General features: G+C 43.6%; 1 protein-coding gene across 1 annotated transcript in view; it reads right to left on the reverse strand.

Moving 5' to 3' along the window:
• Positions 1–23278, reverse strand: part of LOC115191800 (lipopolysaccharide-responsive and beige-like anchor protein) — a gene marked incomplete in the record, with an annotated part of 272883 nt that overhangs the window by 98016 nt on the left and 151589 nt on the right. The window contains 1 exon segment of the mRNA XM_029749734.1: positions 4583–4707. Within this exon segment, the coding sequence (XP_029605594.1) occupies positions 4583–4707 (125 nt within the window).

Raw genomic sequence — 23278 nt, forward strand, 5'->3', positions numbered from 1 at the left:
AGTCTAAACATTTCATTAAAAAAACGCAATGGATATTAGGCTATGTCTTAGCAAAATATTCAAAGGCTAACACATTTAACATGTCCTTCAGCTGAAGCAATGTCTCTGTCAACTGTTGTCTATGTTACTTAGAATTATAAACTGGGTGGTTCGAGCCCTGAATGCTGATTGGCTGAAAGCCGTGGTATATCAGAACGTATACCACAGGTATGACAAAACATTTATTTTTACTGCTCTAATTACATTGGTAACCAGTTTATAAGGTCAATATACTACGGCTAAGGGCTGTATCCAGGCACTCCGCGTTGCGTCGTGCTTAAGAACAGCCCTTAGCCGTGGTATATTGGCCATATACCACACCCCCCCAGACCTTAATGCTTAAATATGAAGTCTCAGTGAGTGTGAAAGTCTGGCGTTTTGTGGTTGGATTATAAATCCTTGACAAATAATTCTGAACAAAACACATACACATTTTACAACATATTACAAGCGACAACACTGAAACATTTCTGAAATAAGCCGGTATGCCACATACAAAATACCCATCAGGTCATGTCACCCAAACCATTCATTGAGATGGAACAGGGGGCACAAACGTGAATAAAACCTGTCTACATTACACTTTCAGGCCCCATTGTTTCTCTAGCCAGAGATTCAAAATACAAATGCTACGTTCACGCTATACTAAAGACATGCTACGTTGAGGCCCAGGTCATTTCCCTATTACCAGAGGTTCAACATGCTAATTCATATGCTTACATTACTAAAGCTCAAGGCATGCATGGTCAAGAGCAATTAAATTGTCAGAATTAACAAATGTGTTTTTAACGAGACCATGGCCAGGAGCTGGAGTCATGAGGCGAATATTGATCTGCTGAACAGAGACATTAGTCTTCAAGTATTTACTCTGCCAGCCACCTCTCCTCCAGCCTCCCTCCACAGCCCTCCCTTCACCCAGGGCAGGACCAAATCAATCCCCAGAAAGCATGTCTCTTTCCAGCCATAAATACATAACTAGCCCCCTCACCGACCCAACCAGCCTGACCGCCACGCGTCTGCAGGCCGGCTGGGGCTCTCAGAGTGGAAATGGTCCTCAAGGTTCTTGGCTGGGTATGAATGATCACAGTTGTATAGAATCTAAGGATTGTCCATGGCCTAAATACAGGAATGTTTTCCTCCAACATATCTTACATAAAAAAGATGCCATTTAGGAAAAGGTTTACTTATACTTTGTGAAACAAACAATGCACTTTTTTTGCTAAATAAGTTGACAGGAATACAATACCTTTTAAAATCCCCAAATGTTTTTTAAAAATTCTCTTACCGGTTAAATGTCTAATTTCTATTCTTGAGCGTGTTTTCATGACTTGAAAAGTGTTGCCATCACTCTAGTAGCTGGAAATAAATGTTAAATGCAGATGTGATCATGCACTAAATATTTTCATTGGGGAAAGAGGAGGGTTTCCTCTCTATTTTCCCTGTTTCATGGGATCAGAATAATTACAGCCAGATATGACCTCTGTTCCCTGTTTGAAAACTCACGACTGCTCTCTCGCCTTGCGCTCCACTTCCGTTACAAATGTCGGGTCGATGAAAACAACAAGAAAGGTTACATCAGAAAATGGACGCCGCAGTCAGGCCTCAAGTCAAAGAGATATTTTAATGATATGTTCTTTCCCCAAATGCAGCAGGGTAGCGCGTGTGTGTGTGTGTGTGTGTGTGTGTGTGTGTGCATACGCAACTAACAGGACAATACTCTGCAGAGGTAATATACCCCACCTTACCAAGACTGGCTGTTGGCTATTTTTACTACAGTAGTGACTTTTAAAGCAAAACACAGCCTATATGGCAGAATATGTCCTCCATATGTTGATGACTATATCCAAAGCATGTTTTATATTGACTTACTGATGATGCCCCCTACTAGAACAGTAAGTCACAGAATAATGCAGAGGGGAGAACAATTACAAGACACCAACTGACGCTTTAACAATCCCATGCCTTCATAATCAGTTCTTCATTGCACTAAAATTGTAAGATGGCGCCAACAGATGGTCACCTTGTGTCTAGCTCCTACTCAACATTCATTGTTGAGGGAGAGCATGTCAGCAAGCATCACTGTTTACACCTGCTGTATCCTGTGCTCGTGACCAAATAAACTCTGATGACTTGAAATGATCTAACAGAAAGAGATGAAGGGAAAGAGAAGGAGAGAAAAGCAAAAAGAGAATTAGGGAGACACACAAAGAGAAGAGAGAGAAAGAGAGAGAAAGATAGAGAAGAGAAAAACCTAGAGAGAGCGAGCGAGAGAGAGAAAGAGAGCGAGAGTGAGAAAGAGCGAGAGAGAAAGAGCAAGAAAGTGAAAGAGCGAGAAAGAGAGTAGCAGAGTAACAGAGAGAAGGACCCCTGGTCCTCAGGTCCCTCCACCCTCCAGCTGCATCTCCACACCACAGCCATTAGGCCCGTCCCCGGTCCCTGCCGGGCCCATGAGGATGCTGGGATTGCCAGACGCTTATTGCTTTTAGATCACATTCTTATTGACTTCTGTCACGGCGGCCGTTTGTCAAGAGGACTGATGTCACGTTTGGGGGGGGGGGGGGGGGGTGCAGAAACAGGCCGTTATTGTGGAGAGCAATAGGTTAAGCCGGTAAAAACCAACAGGCCTACACAGGCACGGCCCTGATCGCTAACCCTGGTGTGACTGGGAATACGGTCTTTAGTGTCTTAGCAGAAACTAGGGATTAGGGTCTACCCTGGGGACTCCTCTCCTACTTGGCCAATGAATGTGGTAGATGACTAAAACCGTTCTTCACACTGTGCCGACCAGAACCGTACTGTGCTGGCTCGGACATTTCCCTTTCACGTTGTATATTCCAGCATGGTGGCGGCAACCAGGCCAGCCCAGCACAGCTTGGCTTAGTGCTGTGAAAATAGTAGTATACGTCGCTCCCTAGTTATTATCCAAGATATGCAGGATAACGTTTTAGCAGAAACTAGGGATTAGGGCCTACTCCGGGGAAAACGCCACTCCTACTCTAACGCTAGAGAACATATGTCCTACGGCCAATGCGGTAAATGGCTTCTACGTTTCCTCCAACCTAGTTATCGCTAAGAATGAGACGGTGACTATTGAACTGTTGGTTCACTTTGGTTTAGTTGTCCTCATAGGAAGTTCAACAGAAATCGGGGTTTAACACTTTACATAAACGCCTTAAAAACAGAATCTGCACCTGTTGTTTTTAAAGCAAGTACAGGGAAACGAAAGGATCAATTGAAACCCAATTCCAGTGCTGGTGGTAAAGGTAATCAATACGGTTGGTTTTATCGATACCTGTCTTCTAGGTAATACAACGGTATTGATGTCACTGTTTCCTATTAAACAGAACACGATCCTTGACTTGCTTTTACCACATGGTGCTGTTGAGATATTGGTCAAGAGCAACCAAGCTAGTTTGGGTTTCTCTCTGCAACACACACAAACAAGACGTACTGTGTCATTTATAGTCCTGATATTTCCAAAATGATTATTTTCACCTAAACTAATTAGCCCTCATATAATATTCACCTTCAAAGAAATACCTAATTATGCCCATGAAAGTGAATCTATTTTCATAACATTATAAAGAGGCAGGTTTGTTAATGGGCATGAACACCGTTGGTCCTCCTCACCTGGCCCTCTTTATGAACATAATGACATCTCTGAGCTGATCAAACTGAACGCATGTGATTCTGGCACTATAGCTTCAGTCTTCTTTTTTTAATCAAATCAAGTACAAGTCGTCCCCTGAGATGGTGGGAATGTTGTGCATGATGCCATGATTGGGAATTTAAAGCAGGGAAAATAACATGGAACAAAGGTAGTTGAGGTGGGATACCGACTGGGATTCAAGTGATTTATATTCATATCATTGTACAGCTACAATACTTACCTACCTAGCCTAAATCAACATTCCCCCCTTTAAATATGTGAACCCATAGTATTTTAATTGCTGCTATACTTGGTGTCAAATTAAATATTCAAGAGAAAAATGAAGATGGAAAGAACGGAAGATCCCAACTGCTGCTTTCTATCAACAAGTCAAATGATAATGCATCATGGGAAATGGGGAGAAGACCAACCAAAGGGCTTGGTGCTTAGGAGTCAGGGAGGCTTGACATATTACTTACCATTAATGCCAGGTACCACTGTCATGCAAGAGTAAAGAAAAGGAAACAAACAGATTTCACATTGCTACCACTGAAGGTTCATGCCAACTCAGACATCAAATAACTGAAAGGGGAGAAATTCTAAGTCAAAGTTTTGGGATCGAGGAAGGGACAGGATGTGAGTGTGTGAGGGCCTATTGGAACACTGCGTACTAACATAGCTAACACTAATGGGGAGGCAAGTTAGGCAGTTAACTGTGTGAACTATTTAATTGAAATGAGGGTGTGCTTTTTCTTTTTACTGTTTCTTGTGGTACAATAAAACACTTATGGCAACTGTAGTGCTAATTTTTATTGCCGTGGACCTGCTGCCACAGACACTCACGGAGGGTTTGAGCAAAGGACGCTGGGTATTGAGCGAGGAGGGCTGACTGACCGTGTTCGGCTGCAGCTTTGAGCGTGGCCTTTGAGTGAGTGGATCCGAAGGGGTTCCTGACGAAGCGCCGGCGCCGCCTCAGGTCGTCCTCCCAGTAGTCGAGGCGCCAGAACTCCCGAGGACGGCTGCAGGGGAACAGAGGTAGCACATGTGTTAGCAATTACAGAACAGCGTGGTGGTAGCCTATAGCCCCAGTCACAGTGCAGAGTAGCGAGGCCAGCAGCAGCATAAAGACGGCCTTGTTTTGCTATGCTGGGTGTCTTCTTTTTCCCCCCAACACACAACAAATAGAACACAGAAGATAAACTACCTAAAACCCTGACCTTGAAAATAACAATATTTTCTCTCTCTCTCGTGAAATGAGCACTAAATACATTATGGTGGAATGAGCTGCTGACAGAGTGATCAGTTTCCCCACACTCCGATGTGCTCCCATTCCAGGCTCATTTGGGACCCAGCAGGGCACCTCGGCTCTAGCCTCTCTACCCAGGTAGCAGGCGAGTGCCCGGGCTGCTCCCAAAACGCCATTACAAAAACAGGGAAGCGGGAGAGGCGGATGGCATTGCCAATATTAATCAATGTCCACAGGCCTCTGTCATTTTTCTTCCCAATTTGCACCTCCTCCTTTACCCAGGCCTGGTCAGCAGTAAATCATTCAGACTAAAGTTCTGTCCCAAATAGCACCCTATTCCCTATGGGCCCTGGTCAAAAGTAGTGCACTAAATAGGGAATAGGGTGCCATTTTGAACACATAACACTTTCTAAGTCCCTGAGATTGGGTAACTTTTAATGAAGAGTCACAACCACCACACAGCATTGTGTTGTGTACATACAGGCAATAAAATATTAAAACTAAAAAAGGGATTTCAATTTAAATTCTATTTTAAAATATTAATTACTTTTCTTCTGACACAGGAAATACATTTCTTCCCAACATTAGTGAGGTGTTTTTATTCCACCCACCCCTATCGAAAAAAAGCTTGCCTAATCTAAATAACTAATTTACTGCTCGAGAAGAAATAGCTGGTAATTTGTCAAGCTAAATTACGCCAAATGTGTTCCATATTGCACGTATTATGAGGGAATGTTTTCGGCATTTAGAAATGAAAACAACGGAAGAACACAGCATAATCTCTCTAACTCAGTAGGGTGGAACGGAGGCCAGACACTTCCCTTCTTCCCCTATGAGGTGGGTTCACATATTCAGTTTACTATTAAAGCACTGAGAAAAACAAGTGGTCTTTGACATGTGCAGGTGTGTATTTGGGTTATTCTTAAGGTTGCATTAGGGTTGGTGTATGGCTTTAGCCTCTAAACAGCTCAGTGTATTGATTTCTAGAAGCATGGCGAGATAGAACTCTGGAAACACACAGCGCAGCGTCAGAAGGGTGAAGAAGGATTCTTGCGAAACAATTTTGAGTCTCATAGCGAAGGGTCTGAAAACTTATGTAAATAAGGTCTCTGTTTTTTTTGTAGTAATACATTTGCAAAAATGTCTAAAAAACAGTTTTTGCTTTGTCATTATTGGTATTGTTTGTAGATTGATGAGGGGGGAAAAAAACGATTTAATCATTTTTAGAATAAGGCTGTAATGTGTGGAAAAAGTCAAGGGGTCTGAATACTTTGTGAATGCGCCAAGTCAGTACGTCCACGGTGCTACGGGAAAAGTGTTCTAGTGTAACAGGGCCTACTCCACCTGGCTATATAAATCAGGACAGTAGCACCAGAAGCAGCCTCTAGACAGACAGCTCTTTTATGTCCTGGTATTTCACTGGCCGTCTGCATATACAGTATGTTAATCCAACAACGTACAATATCAAAACGAAGGGGGTCGCGGAGTTAAAAAAAAAAGTCTAAATAGCAAGAGAACGTAATCCACATGAGAACGGTGAGGGGAAGAGGAAGCGCTGTAGGGAAAAGAGGAAACAATAGCACAACACTGGAACATATCGTCAAACACATTTACAGCTTGAACACCAAATGAGTGTTGACATCAGACCCTGGCGAGGTGGAGTGAGATGTGTGTATCAGTGGAGGTACGAGGGAGAACCAGAACCCTCTGTGTGTGTGTGTGTGTGTGTGTGTGTGTGTGTGTGTACATGGTTATGCATTAGGGCCGGGAATTTCCAGGGACCTCACCATACGACATTATCACGATACTTAGGTGCCAATCCGATATGTATTACAATTCTATATCGTGCTTATATTGCGATTTCATGTTCCAAACGTATTGCTCACCATATGTCTGCTGCAGAGGGACAAGAGAGAGAGCCATGAGAACACGAGTCTTGATCAGTCATGGGAATAAATGTGCTGAAAACATATTGGCTCCCTATTTATAAAGAAGATGGAGAACAAAACATGAGGGGAAAAATACTGGAGTTTTGGAGCAGGTACAGCCAACTAGCGCACAAATAATATATCAAAACAATACGATATATGGTCAAAAATAATATCCCGATATGTAGCTATTGATTCCCCCCTGCATCACTATTACACATGTGTGAGTGTACGTGTGTGTCTGTACATCCATGTGTGTGTGCGCGTGTCTGCGTGTGTGTGTACGGGAGCTAGTTTGTTTGATCTGGTCTTGACTGCTGCTGTAGCTGCTCCAGTCAGGAGCCCGGGGCTCCCACAAAGCTTCAGGCCAACACCAATGATTACATGGGGCCTCTAAAAGGGGAGGGGCTTTACACAAGAAAATAAATACAATTTCGAGCCAGGTGCTTAAGACCTTCTATGAAAGCCATTAATTACTTGATTTATCTGAACGAATGAAAAATAAATCTCTCTCTCTCCATATGAGAGAGAGAGAGAGAGAGAGAGAGAAAGAGAGAGAGAGAGAGAGAAAGAGAGAGAGAGAGAGAGAGAGAGAGAGAGAAAGAAACTGTTTCCAGCTCCCGTGGTTGTGTAAAGCCGAGGCAGTTTATAAGAGACGCATGGGGGAATAGCAGACAGCACAACTATTCAATATTTTACAGGCAACATTCTAAAGCACATAAGCAAAGAGAAGATGTTAAAGATCTCTCATTAAAAATGTATTTCGCTACTAAGGAGATTGAAGACGTGATGAGGAAACGGTGGAAGAGAAGGGAAGGAGGAGGGATGGAGAGGACGTGTCTCCGGTGTGCAGAGGAAATGAAACAGAAACACAGGGCAGAAACTTAACAAGGTCCCACAATATAATAAAGCTCCTGTTTGTTGAGGGCTTAGTGTGAGCGTGGGTGTGAGGATACACAAGAGCGGAAATGAGGGAATGCATTTACATTTTAGTCATTTAGGAGATGCTCTTATCCAGAGCAACTTACTGGAGAAAATAGGGTTAAGTGCCTTGCTCAAGGGCACGTCGACAGAGTTTTCCTCTGAGACGGCTCGGGGATTTGAACCAGCCCCCTTTTGTTTACAGGCCCAACGCTCTTACCCGCTAGGATACCTACTTCATGAATACATTTGAGACCACAAGTGTGTGTGTGTTATACCTGTGTGTTATGCCTGTGTGTGTTATGTGTGTGTGTTATGCCTGTGTGTATGTGTGCGTGCGTGTATGTGTGTGTGCTAGGAGACATTGGAGTGTGTGTCTCCATCCAGCAGACAGAATGTGCAGGACCTGATTTCCCTCCTGTCACAAAGGACCCAGGCCTTGTTGCTGTGTGATAGTCTCCCTACGCTAATTACCACTTCATCATCCTGCCTCACACAGCATTCATCTAGGAAAATGATTATCAAGCCAGTGTCTCTCACACACACACACACACACACACACTTCATCCTCTTACAAGGAGGTTTCCTCCACATCCATCAGTGGGAGGACGTATTCGGTAGTGGGGAGTAATTAGTCACAGTGTTATGGAACGATCTCCACCGCTTGCCGTGTCGTGAACGGCACCACAACCAGGTTCCTCACGAAGGGTCTTGGATGGGCGTCCGCCCGCCGTCCACCCCAGTACCTTGCCATCTCCGTCGCCAATCAATCCCCCACGGAGAACGCCGCTGTATCACGGCGGGAAAAACCATGTGACACGCGCCGTGCATGTGTACGCTGAGAGAGTTTCTACAAAGATGATAAATAATTCACAGCTCGTCCATCGTGTGACGGGCTGCGCTGGCAGAATAACGGCAGCACCCATTCTTCAAGATGACAACAATTAAAATGACAAAAGGCCAGCGCCGCAGCCTTTTACACAAACCACTTGTGTAATTAGTTTACTCATAAAGGCCTCGCTCATTAGAGCCTACTGGGGAGCGTCTGTTGTGGTAGACGGAGTGTGTGTGTGTGTGTGAGTGTGTGTGTGTGTACAGTGCCTTCAGTATTAATACTGTCTTGTAATTTCACATTTTGTTGTGTTACATCCTGAATTCAAAATGGATGAAAAAATGATGATTTTTAACCCATCTACACAGAATACCCCATACTGACAAAATGAAAACTTGATTTTTGACAATGATATACAGAAATATCTCATTTAAATAAGTATTCACACCTCTGAATCATAGAATCACCTTTGGCAGTGATTACAGCTGAGTCTTTCTGGGTAAGTCTCTAAGAGCTTTGCACCCCTGGATTGTACAATATTTGCTCGTTATTATTTTGAAAACTCTTCAAGCTCTATCAAGTTGGTTGTTGATCATTGCTAGACAACCATTTTCAAATCTTTCCATAGATTTTCAAGCCGATTTAAGTAAAAACTGTAACTAGGCCACTCCGGAACATTCAATGTCGTCTTGGTAAGCAACTCCAGTGTATATTTGGCCTTGTGTTTTAGGTTATTGTCCTGTTGAAAGGTGAATTGCCTCCCAGTGTCTGTTGGAAAGCAGACTGAAACAGGTTTTCCTCTAGGAGTTGCCTGTGCTTAGCTCTATTCTGTTTCTTTTTATCCTGAAAAACTCCTTCGTCCTTGTCGATGACAAGCATACCCATAGCATGATGCAACCACCCCCATGCTTGAAAATATGAAGAGCGGTACTCAGTAATGTGTTGTGTTGGATTTGCCCCAACCATAAGGCTTTGTATTCAGGACATAAAGTAACATTTCTTAGCCACATTTTTTGCAGTATTACTTTAGTGTCTTGTTGCAAACAGGATGCATGTTTTGGAATATTTGTATTCTGTACAGGTTTCCTTCTTTTCACTATCATTTCGCTTAGTATTGTGGAGTAACTACAATGTTGTTGATCCATCCTCAGTGTTATCCTATCACAGCCATTCAACTCGGTAACTGTTTTAAAGTCACATTTTGGCCTCACGGTGGGATCTTGAAGCGTTTTCTTTCCTCTCCTGCAACTGAGTTAGGAAGGACACCTGTATCTTTGTAGTGACTGAGTGTATTGATACACCATCCACAGGGTCATTAATAACTTCACCATGCTACAGGGGGATATTCAATGTCTGCTTTGTTATTTTTATTTCTACCCATCTACCAATAGGTGTCCTTCTTTGCGAGGCATTGGAAAACCTCCCTGGTCTTTGTGGTTGAATCTGTGTTTGAAATGTACTGCTCGACTGAGGGACCTTACAGATATTGTATGGATGGCGTACAGAGATAATGTAGTCATTTTAAAATTATGTTAAACACTATTTAACAGTCCATGCAACTTATGTGACATGTTAAACACATGTTTACTCCCAAACTTATTTAGGCTTGCCATAACAATGTGGTTGAATAATTATTGAGTCGAGACACTTCAACTTGTCATTTTTTATTTGTTTGTTAAAAAAAAAAGAACGAGCGAAATTTGTAAAATATATATATATATTTTCAGGCTGTAACACAACGAAATGTGGAAAAAGTCAAGGGGTGTGAATGCTTTCTGAAGGCACTGTGTGTGTGTGTGTGTGTGTGTGTGTGTGTTAAGGAGCACTTCGCAGTGCTGGATCCCTCTAAATGCTGTTTAATGTAGACCACATTGACAACCGATGAGAAAGCGGGCCAATAAGACATTTGTGAGGTAATAAAATATAATTGTTTTTTTTCCTGTGTGGCAGTAAATGTTAAGTCTAAGTTTACCAACATTAGAGGACGATCTCAGCCTCTCTCCTTTTGTGTGTGTGTCTGTGTTGCTTTCACTAATGAATAAATGGGTGCAATCAAAAAAAAGATCACTATGTGCAATAAATTAAAACACCATAGCATTAACAGACTGTGGAAAGAGGTTTTACACAACCTTTAAAGCCAACTAAATTGTCTGTTTGCATCAAAACAGAACACGGTCCAATTGGACTTGGCATGGGGAGGGCGACATAATAAACAAATCACAATTGCATTGCTAAGTCTGCCGGGTAGGCCGAAGAAGAGACGCCTGGAACCATGGGAAATATGCCGTTCCTGCTGTCTAATTTCTAATTCAGTATGCACAGTATGCTTTACCCTTGGCCTGTTTCTACATGCATTTACCGTAGACCTGTGTCTTATTTAAAAAACTAAAAAACATTAGTCCTTCAAATATGTATTTTATGGAGGCCCACCATAAAAGAAATACAATCGTTTAGAATATCCACTGATGGTTTTAAATGTGTGTTACCATAGAAACCCAAGGTTCAATGCAGCTGTTTTTGAATCTCAATACCAAATCATTTCTGGGTAACAATGAAGTACCTTACTGTGATTGTTTTCAATTAAAATGGTCAAAAATAAACAAAAATAGCTTCTTAGCAAAGAGTAATTTATCAAGAAGTTTGCTAGGACTCTCTGGGAGTGGTCTGAGTGGGAAACTGAAAACCAGCTGTTGTTGGCAGATTTTCCTGTTATTGGCACAGGTAAATCACGTTTTTGACTACAATGGGCCTTTAATAAATGATACATTCATGAACTTGTATTATAGTGAATAAGCATGCAGTTATTGACTTATGTTTATAAATGACACAAAGAAATGACAGTTAATGACTAAAATGCCACTACTCACATATAATGAATACTATTTAAGCACTTAACTCAATCAATACGGCATGGCATGCAATTACATTGATTTAAGTTTGACATTCATGTGCACTAACAGTTTGTGATTAGTTGATTTATTCTTATTTGATCAAATAATGTACACTCAAAAACAGAGAAAATGCATCGACTTTGGAACGCTATCTATGGAAGTACAGAGGACAAAGACATTAACCTCAATTAATTAATTTATGACAAATAAATAAATGGGAATTTAAGGCGTTGTGTATGAGAGCCAATATCGCTTATCTCCCCCTCTCAAACCTCAAACACTGGCAGTTAAAACATGGTAATAGATTCTCTCTGGAAGCCACTGAAACTTTGATAGCACTCTTATTTCAATGCCCAAATTGTTCTTTTTCTGACAAGGACAAACGATAGTCATCCATCAAGATCCAATCAGACCCCGCCAAACAGGAGCAGGATCCGTCACCCAAGCACTTCCCCGGCTCTTAAATGCTATTTGCGTAGCCTTTGCAATTTCTTTTTTTTTGGACGATATTAAAAACAGTGAAACATCAAGGATTGCCAGGCTAGATCATTTGCACCCTCTGAAATTAACTTTGGTGAATAATGTGTGTGTGTGTGTGTGTGTGTGTGTGTGTGTGTGTGTGTGTGTGTGTGTGTGTGTGTGAGAGAGTGAGTGAGTGAGTGAGTGTGCATTAATATTACTGTGTGGAAAGGGGGGGATCACTTTTGGCTAGAGATTATGCAAATGATCCTATATAACCTTTATCCTTTATCATTAGAAACAGGACCTAGAGCAGCAACATGCATTCCATACATCACACACAGAGCACTTTGCTGAAGGACAAACAGCCATTTATAACTTCAGACGGGATTCATTTCGGGTACAGTCAGTGAGATTACATATACGCAGAGGAGGTGTGATTTCTCCCTTTGCTTTTTTTTCTCATTAATGCAAAGGGACCCCATTGGCAGCCCCTCAAATTGCTCAAACGTTGCCTCTATCGCCGAGATCATTTCTTTTGATTTGCATAAACCATGAGTTTATAAGAATCTGAGAGGGGATAGGTTGAGGATTTGTCATACATATGACTGTGGCGCCAGAGAACCACTTCCTCTTTGTCAAACGGTGTCAGCGGTGGGAGCTAGTCACAGCGACACCTCCAAATTAAAACGAGAGGGGTCAAACGCCTTGCTATGGAAATGGCCATGATTAAAGCTCGCCTTAAGCCGTAAGTGAGGTTCTACGGTACCCGTGCATTAACGCATGTCCTTCCTAGTCAAATGAGGTGTACTACACAGACCATTTCCATAGCTGTGTATGTTAATTCAGCCTTCCTAATGTTGCTGTAATGTTGTTTATGTGTTTGAGAAAGGTAGCTTCAGGGTCACAGAGGAGGCTATCGTCTCCATCTATACTCCTAAACGACTTTCATCATGATGGGATTTCACTCGTTCTTTTTTGTTTATGACAGGATCAGACCATTTCATTTGCTTATTTTGAATATTAATTTGAATTTCCTGCTACCGTTGATCAATCCCTGATTGGATACGGGAATGGAAAGGTATTATAAATAAAACAGCGATGAATATGCCAAACAGTCTTGATCAAAACCTAGAATCTATATCAAAATAAAAATGTTAGCCCAAAACATAAGGATAAGTGTTTTTACAAATGCTACATACAAGTACTATGCCATTTGACCACTAACACACCTGAGTAATTAACAGTGAGGACCTTCAAGCTGCAGGTCTTTCAGGTCACATGACTAAGTTCACGGCACATGAGAACAATAAGCATGTTGATATCCTTCACACATATCCCACTCCTCCATGTAATTACTACTCTAATTCCTTATGAGCACGGACCAAAAACTAAATAAGAGAGAGAGAAAGAGAGAGAGAGAGGAAGAGAGAGCGAAAGAGAGAGTAATATAATATTGCCTCTCCATAACATCACTGGGCTCGCTAAGATCAAAGCACTCCCATGGGGTGGCCATGCATGAGGCTGCAGACACGGTGCAACAACAACACACACACACACACACACACAAATGCTCAAAATGAAAAATGGAAATACGGTCTTAATTACCGATGGGCTCAGTATCGCGCACTCCCCAATTAGCAGCAATTAAGCTCAGTGTAAATTCTGCGACAAAGGGTCTGGAAATTACACCCTAATTATATTCTTCCTCCAGGGGAGGTGTGGAGATTTAGAGGAGAGGGCTGGGTGTAAAGAGAGGGGGTAAATATTAACCAAAATGTTTGTTTGTTTGTTAGGAAACCACCCTGTGGTTTATTACCTGTTGAAATATGTTTCAAAAGAAGTGTATTGTGCTATTTCACAAAGAGAACATATTCTTAGGCCACCGACTATAATATGTACAAATCTATCTAGAATTCACAATAAATCTTCATTACCCACAACAATATGTCCAAAGTCAAACAAACCATATTAAAACACCAATGTTACCTTCAAAAACACAACAAAAATGATATATGCGGTCACCAAACTGGTATAGTCTGTGTTTTTCGATAAAGCATCATATTTTTTTAGTTTTGACAACATGCACACATCTGTCACTGCTGGTAGGTAATGAAGGCATCCATATCCACTGGAGCAGAATTGCATAATTCAGCCATTACCGGAGGTATCCTCATAATCAGATGACCTCTACCCTTCAGGGCTGAACTTGAACGTCCTGACAAATCTAAACTGGCACAGAATGGCTCTGAACACAACCACGACCAAATAGAAGACTGAGCAAAGGCCCAAGGTCGTCTGGGATTGGGAAATGTTTTGGGGGTTCGAGGTCCTCAGGGTCTGTCAATCTTAAAGTTCCCATTTACAACATCAAGTCAAGACAGAATCATTTATAGCTCGACACAAATTTATCGGAAAGGACTGCTGGAGTGAAAGCACATTTTCTGACAAAAAAAAATGAACATTTCATGAAATTATTATCACCAGTGGCGATTTTAGCATGTAAATATTGGTGAGGCAAAAAAAGAAAAGTGGGATGCATGATGGCAAAGCCACTACACAATACTGAACAATACATTCATTGCACATTAATGAGCAAGCTAGGACGGACGTAGTCAATATAACTATTTGTTCAGCACTTTTGAAATGTACAGCGACAGAATTCAGAACATGAGCCATTCTTAGTGTTCTCCCTGTACACCAAGTCAGAACCGTAGGATAAATAAAGGGGGCATATAAGCAGACAATGAAAGCTCTTATAATATTTGATGACTACATTTCTCTAAAACAGGCTATAGGCTACATGTGCACCACCAAGTTAGAACAGTAGGTGAAATTAAGAGGAGAAAATAGACAATTATTAGGGTGATGCACATGGGCTACTAACATCTTACTACACAACATGCACTTAGTATTACTTTCTTAGCTACAGTATACATAGCTCCCTGGCATATTACATAATTTATGCAGCAGCATACAATACATTTTTGGACTCACCTTGTTGTGCTGTGCTCACTTGAACAGGAAGGTGGCGTGGAGGTCCTTCGTTGGAAAATTTTGTCATCAAACTTTGTCATCAAAGTCTCTGGATTTATGGTGCTTTCAAGACAACTGGGAGCTCGAAGGAAGAAAAAAACTTTGAATCATGATGACGTCAGTGATCTGTAGGTCGTAGCTCTAGAAAGAAGCCCGAGTTCCAGATTTACAATTCAGAGTTTTTCCCGAGTAACCAGTTGTCTTGAAAATATTCAGAGTTAACAGTTGTTTTAAGTGTGGCACAAATCAAGCTTCATTGACAGCATGGCCAATGTTGAATTTTTATAATTTTTAACTAGGAAAAGAGACCCTTAATCTTAGACTTGGGACCTCACAACCACTCCACTGAATAGCAGGCTAATGTTTGCTTTGCAATGCTTGCAGATAGCTACTGATTCCTTTCAAACCACTCAGTGTTGAATTTGCGATTTCCAACTTGTTGTGTAATGTTTATGCCCAATGGCCGATGAGCACCGATACGTTTTATCTATAATTTCTCTTCATTATTTATCTTCATATGACAAGGATTGAAAAGGATTTGCCATTAGATTGTCGACTTGATTCATGATGATGACTGCTAGCTTAGATTTTGAAAGTAAGATGTTGACATGATCAGTCCAATCAAAGCTACTGTAGATATAATGTGATTTGATGTCATTGTATCTGTGACCAATGACCTTGAGCCTTCTTGGATGGACACTTCTAATATAACTATGGCAGCACCCAATAGGTTTGAAATTTCGAGCTCTAACCTTTGATTTAGATTTGTATTTTTTTGCAAAAAATGTGGTGCTCAAAACAGGGGTCGCCACTGATTATGACAATATAATTTCCCAGTTAATCCATTTCCCAGGGTTTTGAGGCGGACATGGCTGGGTGACAGACACAAGACACAGTGATGTCCCCTGTCCTCTCTGTATTCTAATCTAGCGTTGTCCCCTCCTCTCAATGTGTTAGTGTGATGCTGGGCTGTGCATCGTGCCCTCCTCTCAATACGTTAGTGTGATGCTGGGCCGTGACAGGCTCATCTAGCACGGCTGTCTGGTGTATTCATGAGGCCCTCCTTCTCTCTCTCCATCACACAGCAATGCCCATTATACAGCACTTATGGTACAATGGCTGCGTGCATGCCGCCTAATCATGTCAAGTGCTGCACTTCATGGGCTTGGAGGAGAGAGAGAGAGAGAACCAGAGGGAAGGATGGTTGGGGGGGGGGGGTTGAGGCTTGATGGTGCTGGGTGACCAGTGGACTGGGTTGATATGGAGGAAAACAACTACATGAATACTGCCGCTACTCACACATTTTTAAAGAGCCACTGCTGGCCTTAAAAAATAATAAAGGTTTAATAAATACAAATAATGAAAGTAGGAGAAAAATGACGTAATAGTTACATTATTTCAAACATTTTAGACTCCCTCACCATAACCAGCTCTGCTATAGGTGGCTCTGGTCTGGCGCGAGAGAAGGAGAGAAAGACGAAGATCAAAGTAAATCCAGGGAAAGAATAAAAGTGAAAGGTCCCTGAGTAAAGGATGGATCCCCTCCTCCATCTCCCTCCATTCCCCCTCCATTCTCTGTAACATCACGCCAGTATTTCATGTGCCCTTTTCTGCTTTCGCTGCAGAACAAAGCCGCTGGATCCCAAAGATAAAAAGCAGATTTTTTGGTAAATGGTGAAGTGTGGAAATAAATGACCAGCTGTGGCCTGAGTGTAATTACAGTGGCTGGGAGAGCAGCGATCTATCACGAGACCCAGGAGAGGGGGTGACACGCACAGCGCCATGGGGTTAGTCAAAGGAGATAACTAACTAACTACTGAACCCTGAACAATCGATACTCCCCAGATATTGCATCCTGGGAGAAGGGAGAGGGGGAAAAAAGAACGTAAAAACTTCCCCAATGGCTTTTTATTGAGATATTGATCAGGGCCCTCTAATCAGGACCTTGCTGGGCCAAGGCCATATACTTTCTTAAGGGTATATGGAACGGATAAATCTGGAGAGTTGTCACACTACATAGAGGCTGAGCTCTGAGGCGGTAGACGGTGGGATGTAATAGGTCTTTCTGGAGAGGAAGGAAGAGAGGGGGTTCACACTGTATAACAGGGATTCATTACAGAGCTGAGGAGGAAGAGGAGGAAGAGAAAGAGGAAGAGAGAGGAGGGAGAGGAAGAGTAAAAGGAGGAGGAACAAGAGGAGGGAGATGAGGAGCAGGGAGAGGAGGAGGGAGATGAGGAGCAGGGAGAGGAGGAGGAATAAGAGGTCGGAGAGGAGGAGGAGTAAGAGGGAGAGGAAGAAGAATAAGAGGAGGAGGAATAAGAAGGTGGTGGAGTGAGAGGCGGTGGGAGAGAAGGATGGACAGGGAGAGGGGGATGAGAGGGAGAGGGGGATGAGAGGAGGGGGATGAGAGGGAGATGAGAGAGATGAGAGGATGGGGAGGGAGAGGGGGATGAGAGGGAGAGGGGGATGAGAGGAGGGGGATGAGAGGGAGATGAGAGAGATGAGAGGATGGGGAGGGAGAGGGGGATGAGAGAGAGAGGAGGATGAGAGGGAGAGTAGGGGGATGAGAGGGAGAGTAGGGGGATGAGAGGGAGAGTAGGGGGATCAGAGGGAGAGTAGGGGGATCAGAGGGAGAGTAGGGGGATCAGAGGGAGAGTAGGGGGATGAGAGGGAGAGTAGGGGGATGAGAGGGAGAGTAGGGGGATGAGAGGGAGAGTAGGGGGATCAGAGGGAGAGTAGGAGGATGAGAGGGAGAGTAGGGGGATGAGAGGGAGAGGAGGATGAGAGGGAGAGGAGGATGAGAGGGAGAGGAGGATGAGAGGGAGAGGGGAGGGAGAGGACGATGAGAGGGAGAGGAGGATGAGAGGGAGAGGGGAGGGAGAGTAGGGGGATGAGAGGGAGAGTAGGGGGATGAGAGGGAGAGTAGGGGGATGAGAGGGAGAGTAGGGGGATGAGAGGGAGAGGAGGATGAGAGGGAGAGGAGGATGAGAGGGAGAGGAGGATGAGAGGGAGAGGGGAGGGAGAGGAGGATGGACAGGAGGATGGAGAGGGAGAGGAGGATGGAGGATGGAGAGGAGGATGGAGAGGGGATGAAAAGGGAGAGGAGGATGGAGAGGGGATGAAGAGGGAGAGGAGGTAAGATCAGTGTGCTTCAGGAGACACACCTGCAAAATAAACTGTTTTCTACACTAAACACTGAAGATTGAATTCACCCAAATCACTCCTAAATACCTGTCTCAGAACAAAACTAATAGCTCCATTATCCTGGACTAAATCCCTTAAACCTTTGATCCCTAAAGAGTGAGAGCATCAGTTTCATTCCTCGATCCTGCGATGAGGCTTGTTTAACCGTTAGCCGTCCATGGTAAGTAACATATGGACAGCATCAACCGTTAATATGTTCCACCATGACACGTTGTTACTATTTCTTACAAGCCCAGCCACTGTACTGTAAACACAGTTAGAAGCAAATGTTATCATTAGGCCATATTCTAATTCCTATCCATAACCCTTGACATCGGGCCTGCACGGTAGGGCCGTGCAGAACATATACGCATCATTTCATATAATGTATGGAATGTTGGCCTGTCAAACTTTAACATGCTCCTCTCTGGAGATTTGGAGAACGGGAGAACATCCCTCCTCCTACATGTCACCACATTTCCAAAAAATCCCAGACACGCGGCCTGCGTAACGTGATGAACAAGGTCGAGGGTTTCACTTTAAATCCGTTTAAGGCTCGACGCTCCAGATTTCCCCTCCCGATAGCGACCGTCTCATTTACTAAAGATGAGCATCATTGACATCTCGGCTTTCTTCTAAACCCTCGTTGTTTACAGTAAAAACTGTTTACGGCTTAAAACCGACTGCAGATGGATGTCCGGGGCAGTAGCTTCGCCAGCTCAACTCTAACTTTTCCGTTGGGCTAATTGATTTTGGAGTAGGTCTCGGACAGAGCTAAGCCTAAAGAAAACAACGATCAATTCATCTAGGAGAGAGAACGGAAGGCGGATGTTGTAGAGTAGCGCTGTTGTCCGACAGCTGTGCTAGCTCTGCACGGCATGCTGGGTCTGGGTCAGCACGCATGTTTGTATCACAGGCCCTCCAGTGTTTATAAGCAAAGCAAAAAACATTAACACCATTGAAGTTACCGCAGCTAAAGAGTCTAACAAATGCTGGAAATGTAGTGGTAGGTCTCAGAGCATTTTGTTTTACTGTGACCGTGTTATTACATTTTAAGCCATTACAAAAGCACTTAAGTGCTAAAAAGGTCATTGTCTTATTGGCCTACCGCCCTGATACAGTCGCCATAACATTTCCTAAATCAACTTTTCCCACACAGATTATAATCCTACCGTGATATTTTATTCAAACTAATTTAATAGAACGTCCAGCTTTTTGCCAGCCTTGACAACAATGATGTACTGCTATGGATTATGAAACATATACAAAAGATAGGTATCAGGATTAGGGTACATTTCAAATCCTGGTCTGGTGTTTATTCTAGTCCCTGAACTCTGCTATGAGAAACAGATCAGCAGATAGAACCGAGGGCCTCGGAGTTTTACAGAACACAAACAAGCACTTGAGAACATGCTCTGAACCTTCTCCAGGCAACCATTACAAATGACTCATCGTGTGTGTGTGTGTGTGTGTGTGTGTGTGTGTGTGTGTGTGTGTGTGTCTTCCCAGACATCCTGGGATAAACATTGATGCTCTAGGTCCTGATTATAATAATCCTCAATGACAGGCAAGTGTCCCAACTTCCTCATTCAGTTATCCCTTAAACAATCTCAGCCCAGCTGCACTGTACGTCCCATTAACACTCAATATGAAGCAACGACGCAGCTGGACAGACCTGGTAAATGTATCATAGCGTATGACGAGCAAGTCAATCAGCTATAGGTTGTATATGTTGCCATTGGAATTGTGACCTATTTTTCCTGTCAATGAAGGGGGCTCCACTGTGTGTTGTGTTTGAGTGTGTGTCTCTCTCTCTGTGTGTGCGCACGTGCGTGCGTGTGTAATCAAGGACTGATGATTGGCTGAAATTAGTCTGTGGCAAATGCCAAGGTTATTATTTATTCATTTTATGACTGGTAGACAATGCAAGACAGAGGTAAGTGTGTGTGTGTGTGTGTCTGCTGCTGGGCTGGAGAAGAGCAGGGGTTAGCGGAGTGGATACAGGTCCTTTGTTTCTGCAGGATGCGTGCTACAGAGTCACTCTGGAGGAGTGTGTTATGTTGTATGCTATGAACAGTGAGACTCAGGGTGCATTCCAAATTGCACTCTTTTCCCTAATAATACACTATCGGCCAGAGCTCTATAATAAAATCCAATTGTAAAAAGACCATTTACAAGATTACACAAAATAATAAAACTGGATCAATCAATCTTAGACGGGTAACAAATCCCCTTCTCAGGTTCAACAATAGCACAATGGCTATTGTGTGTCGTACACAAAGGGAACTGGTCGATTGTCCCCATATAGAATTAGCAGATGAGAGAACACCCTCGACCCCATCTCTCTGTCAGAGTAAAGCCCAGAATTCTTCTATTTCACCCTGATGGTTCTGGTGGAGCAATGACACACTACAAGATAAAACAGTAACGCTAATATTGATAGTTTGTCCATTACAGGTCAGCTAACTGTCCTGGGAACAGTTACAAAGCTGTTAGTTTCCATCTCACAAGGCCAGATCGATGCAGAGGCATACTGTTCCAATTTTGCCAGAATTGATTTTTTCTGTAACACCCCAACCCCGGAGCATTCATCTTTCTGAAGGAAGGGAAGATTTGATTTACTGAAGAAAAATTGGAGTGCGCATCACAAAGATTATTTTTTTTTTTGCCGGGCGGCGAGAGAGCGTGACACACAACAAAGATGGATGTCCTACGGCTGAGAAGGCTCTAGCCTACGGCTGTTCCATTACAACACGGTGGAGCGGCGGAGGAGAAGGGGGAGCTGCTTAAAGGGAGGGAGAACTAATTAAAAGAGAAAGGGGGAGAGAGAGAAAGGAAGAGAGAGGGTTGGAGAGTTAGAGGGAGATAGAGGGGAAAGGGAGAGGAGGAAGAGGGCGATTAAGTGGAGGAGAAACAGACGTGGGGCACCTTCAAACATCCCCAAATACGTGACCTAATGTCCAATAATCATCACCATGTTACACATTTGGCAGAAAACACAACACTAACTACTACTCTAAATCTGAACTTGTGCTCTCTCTCCCCTAAAACACTGTGCTTTCCCTCCCACACTCTCTCCCCCTCCCACACTCTCTCCCCCTCCCACACTCTCTCCCCCTCCCACACGGCAGCCACAGTACCTTCTCCTCTTGTCATTTCTCCCTTCTCTCCCTTATTTTTTCTCCCCTGCATTCTCTCCTCTCGCTTCTCTCTCATATACCTTCTCTTCCTATCCCTGCTCTCCCTTCTCCCTCCTCCCCAGCATCCAGAGTGAATTTCCATGGTACATTAGTCAGCTCATTAGGATGTAATGAAGGAGGGCGTTGAGGAAAAGGGAGTGTGTCCTCCGAGACACCACTCTACCGTTCTCCATCATCTACCCCTCATCTCTCTCTCTCTCTCTCCCCGTCCTCATCTCTCTCTCGCTCTGTCCGGCCACTTTGCCGGGTGTCATATACATGAAAGATGACTTGTCTCCTGACCCAAATAAACACCAACGCCGCCTAGATGCTCTGTCGGGCCGCTCACTCGCTCCAGAAAAAAAAGTGAGGAAAAATATGAGTGCTGCCAGTCGCTTCATCTGTGGCCACCTCAGAGCTGGTCATTCATGTTGTGTCTGTGGTGTCTGTGGTTTTGGATCAGACTGCTGGCGTGTGGTACACCAGAGTCTCCAGAGGACGTGCCTGTAATGTAAGGATGAACAGGTAGCGTTCCCTGTCTGTCTGTCCTGTCCCTCAGTGCACGTAATGACGTGTGTGTGTGTGTGTGCACCAATGACGGCCAAGGGCAGATCTCAGAACAGAAAATAAGAGTTACTTCCCTTTGTTGGAGGGAGACCTCCCTAGACGGTCCAGTACAATGGAGAGAGAGGTAGATGAATAAAGGAGTGAGAAAGAGAAAGAGAAGGAAATAGAAGAGGGAGAGAGAGAGAGAGAGAGAGAGAGAGAGAGAGAGAGAGCGAGAGAGAGAGAGAGAGAGAGAGAGAGAGAGAGAGAGAGAGAGAGAGAGAGAGAGAGAGAGAGAAAATGAGAAGAGAGAAAACCACCTAACACCTCATGTCTCCAGGGGCCAGGGCTGGTGTAAGCTGGATATTAAGACACAAATTGCATTCAGGTGGGTCACGGCGTGTCAGATGATATTAGATGCCTGCCGTGAGGAAAACAACAATTCCCATCAGCCTGTTCTGTGAGAAAAATAATATTTTCATTTTCGGCCCCTTTATTGAATAGAAACTTTAGGGAATAGGTCTTTATAGGAGCTCGTGAATTTTCCACCTCTCGACAAAGGTCGTAATCATGGCGGCGTGTACCCTTTGTTGCTCCCAGATTTCATTTTCACCACCGCTGATAGAAAATGTGTGTGAGGGTCTTCTCTCCCTCCCTCACTTGTTTTCTGTAATGTTGCGGCACCCACGTTTTAGTCTGTGTGCGTGCGTGTCCGCCTCTCGGTGCTGTGTCCTTGTGCGTGGACAGTCTGTATCGTATCCATTGCCCCTTTCTCTGTGTTGTCTGTGGCGCTAGCACCCCCCCTTACACCTCCCCCCACACCCACCACCACATACCGCTGCCTGCATGGGGTCCCCGTCGCAGAGCTGCGCCACCTGACCTTCTCGGTAATTGACCAAAAATATTGATGCAACGGCACAGGTCTGATTGTGATTTATTAAAAGCTTGGGCCCGGCTCCCAGGCCCGGTGCCAGCGGCTCCCTGCTCCCAGCCTGGCCCATCGGCAGCCATTAGGAAAACCATCAATACGGTAGCAGCACAATAACACAATGAAAGAAAAGCACGGTAATGGGGAAGGGAGAGTCTCTCTGGGCTGCGGAGGTGCATAGCAAATAGCTTGGCCTTGTTGTGTGAATATACAGAAAGAGAGAGAGAGAGAGAGAGAGAGAGAGAGATTACTCTTTTGGAACTTTTGCGAGTATAATGTTTACTGTAAAAAATGTTTTTGTTTATTTCACTTTTGTTTATTATTTATTTGACTCGCATTGGCAATGTAAACATATGTTTCCCATGCCAATAAAGCCCTTTGAATTTAATTTAATTGAGAGAAAAAGAGCGAGCGAGAAAGAGTGAGAGTGAGAGAGGAGAG

Source organism: Salmo trutta, chromosome 4 (genome assembly GCF_901001165.1).
Source record: "Salmo trutta chromosome 4, fSalTru1.1, whole genome shotgun sequence".
NCBI lineage: Eukaryota > Metazoa > Chordata > Actinopteri > Salmoniformes > Salmonidae > Salmo > Salmo trutta.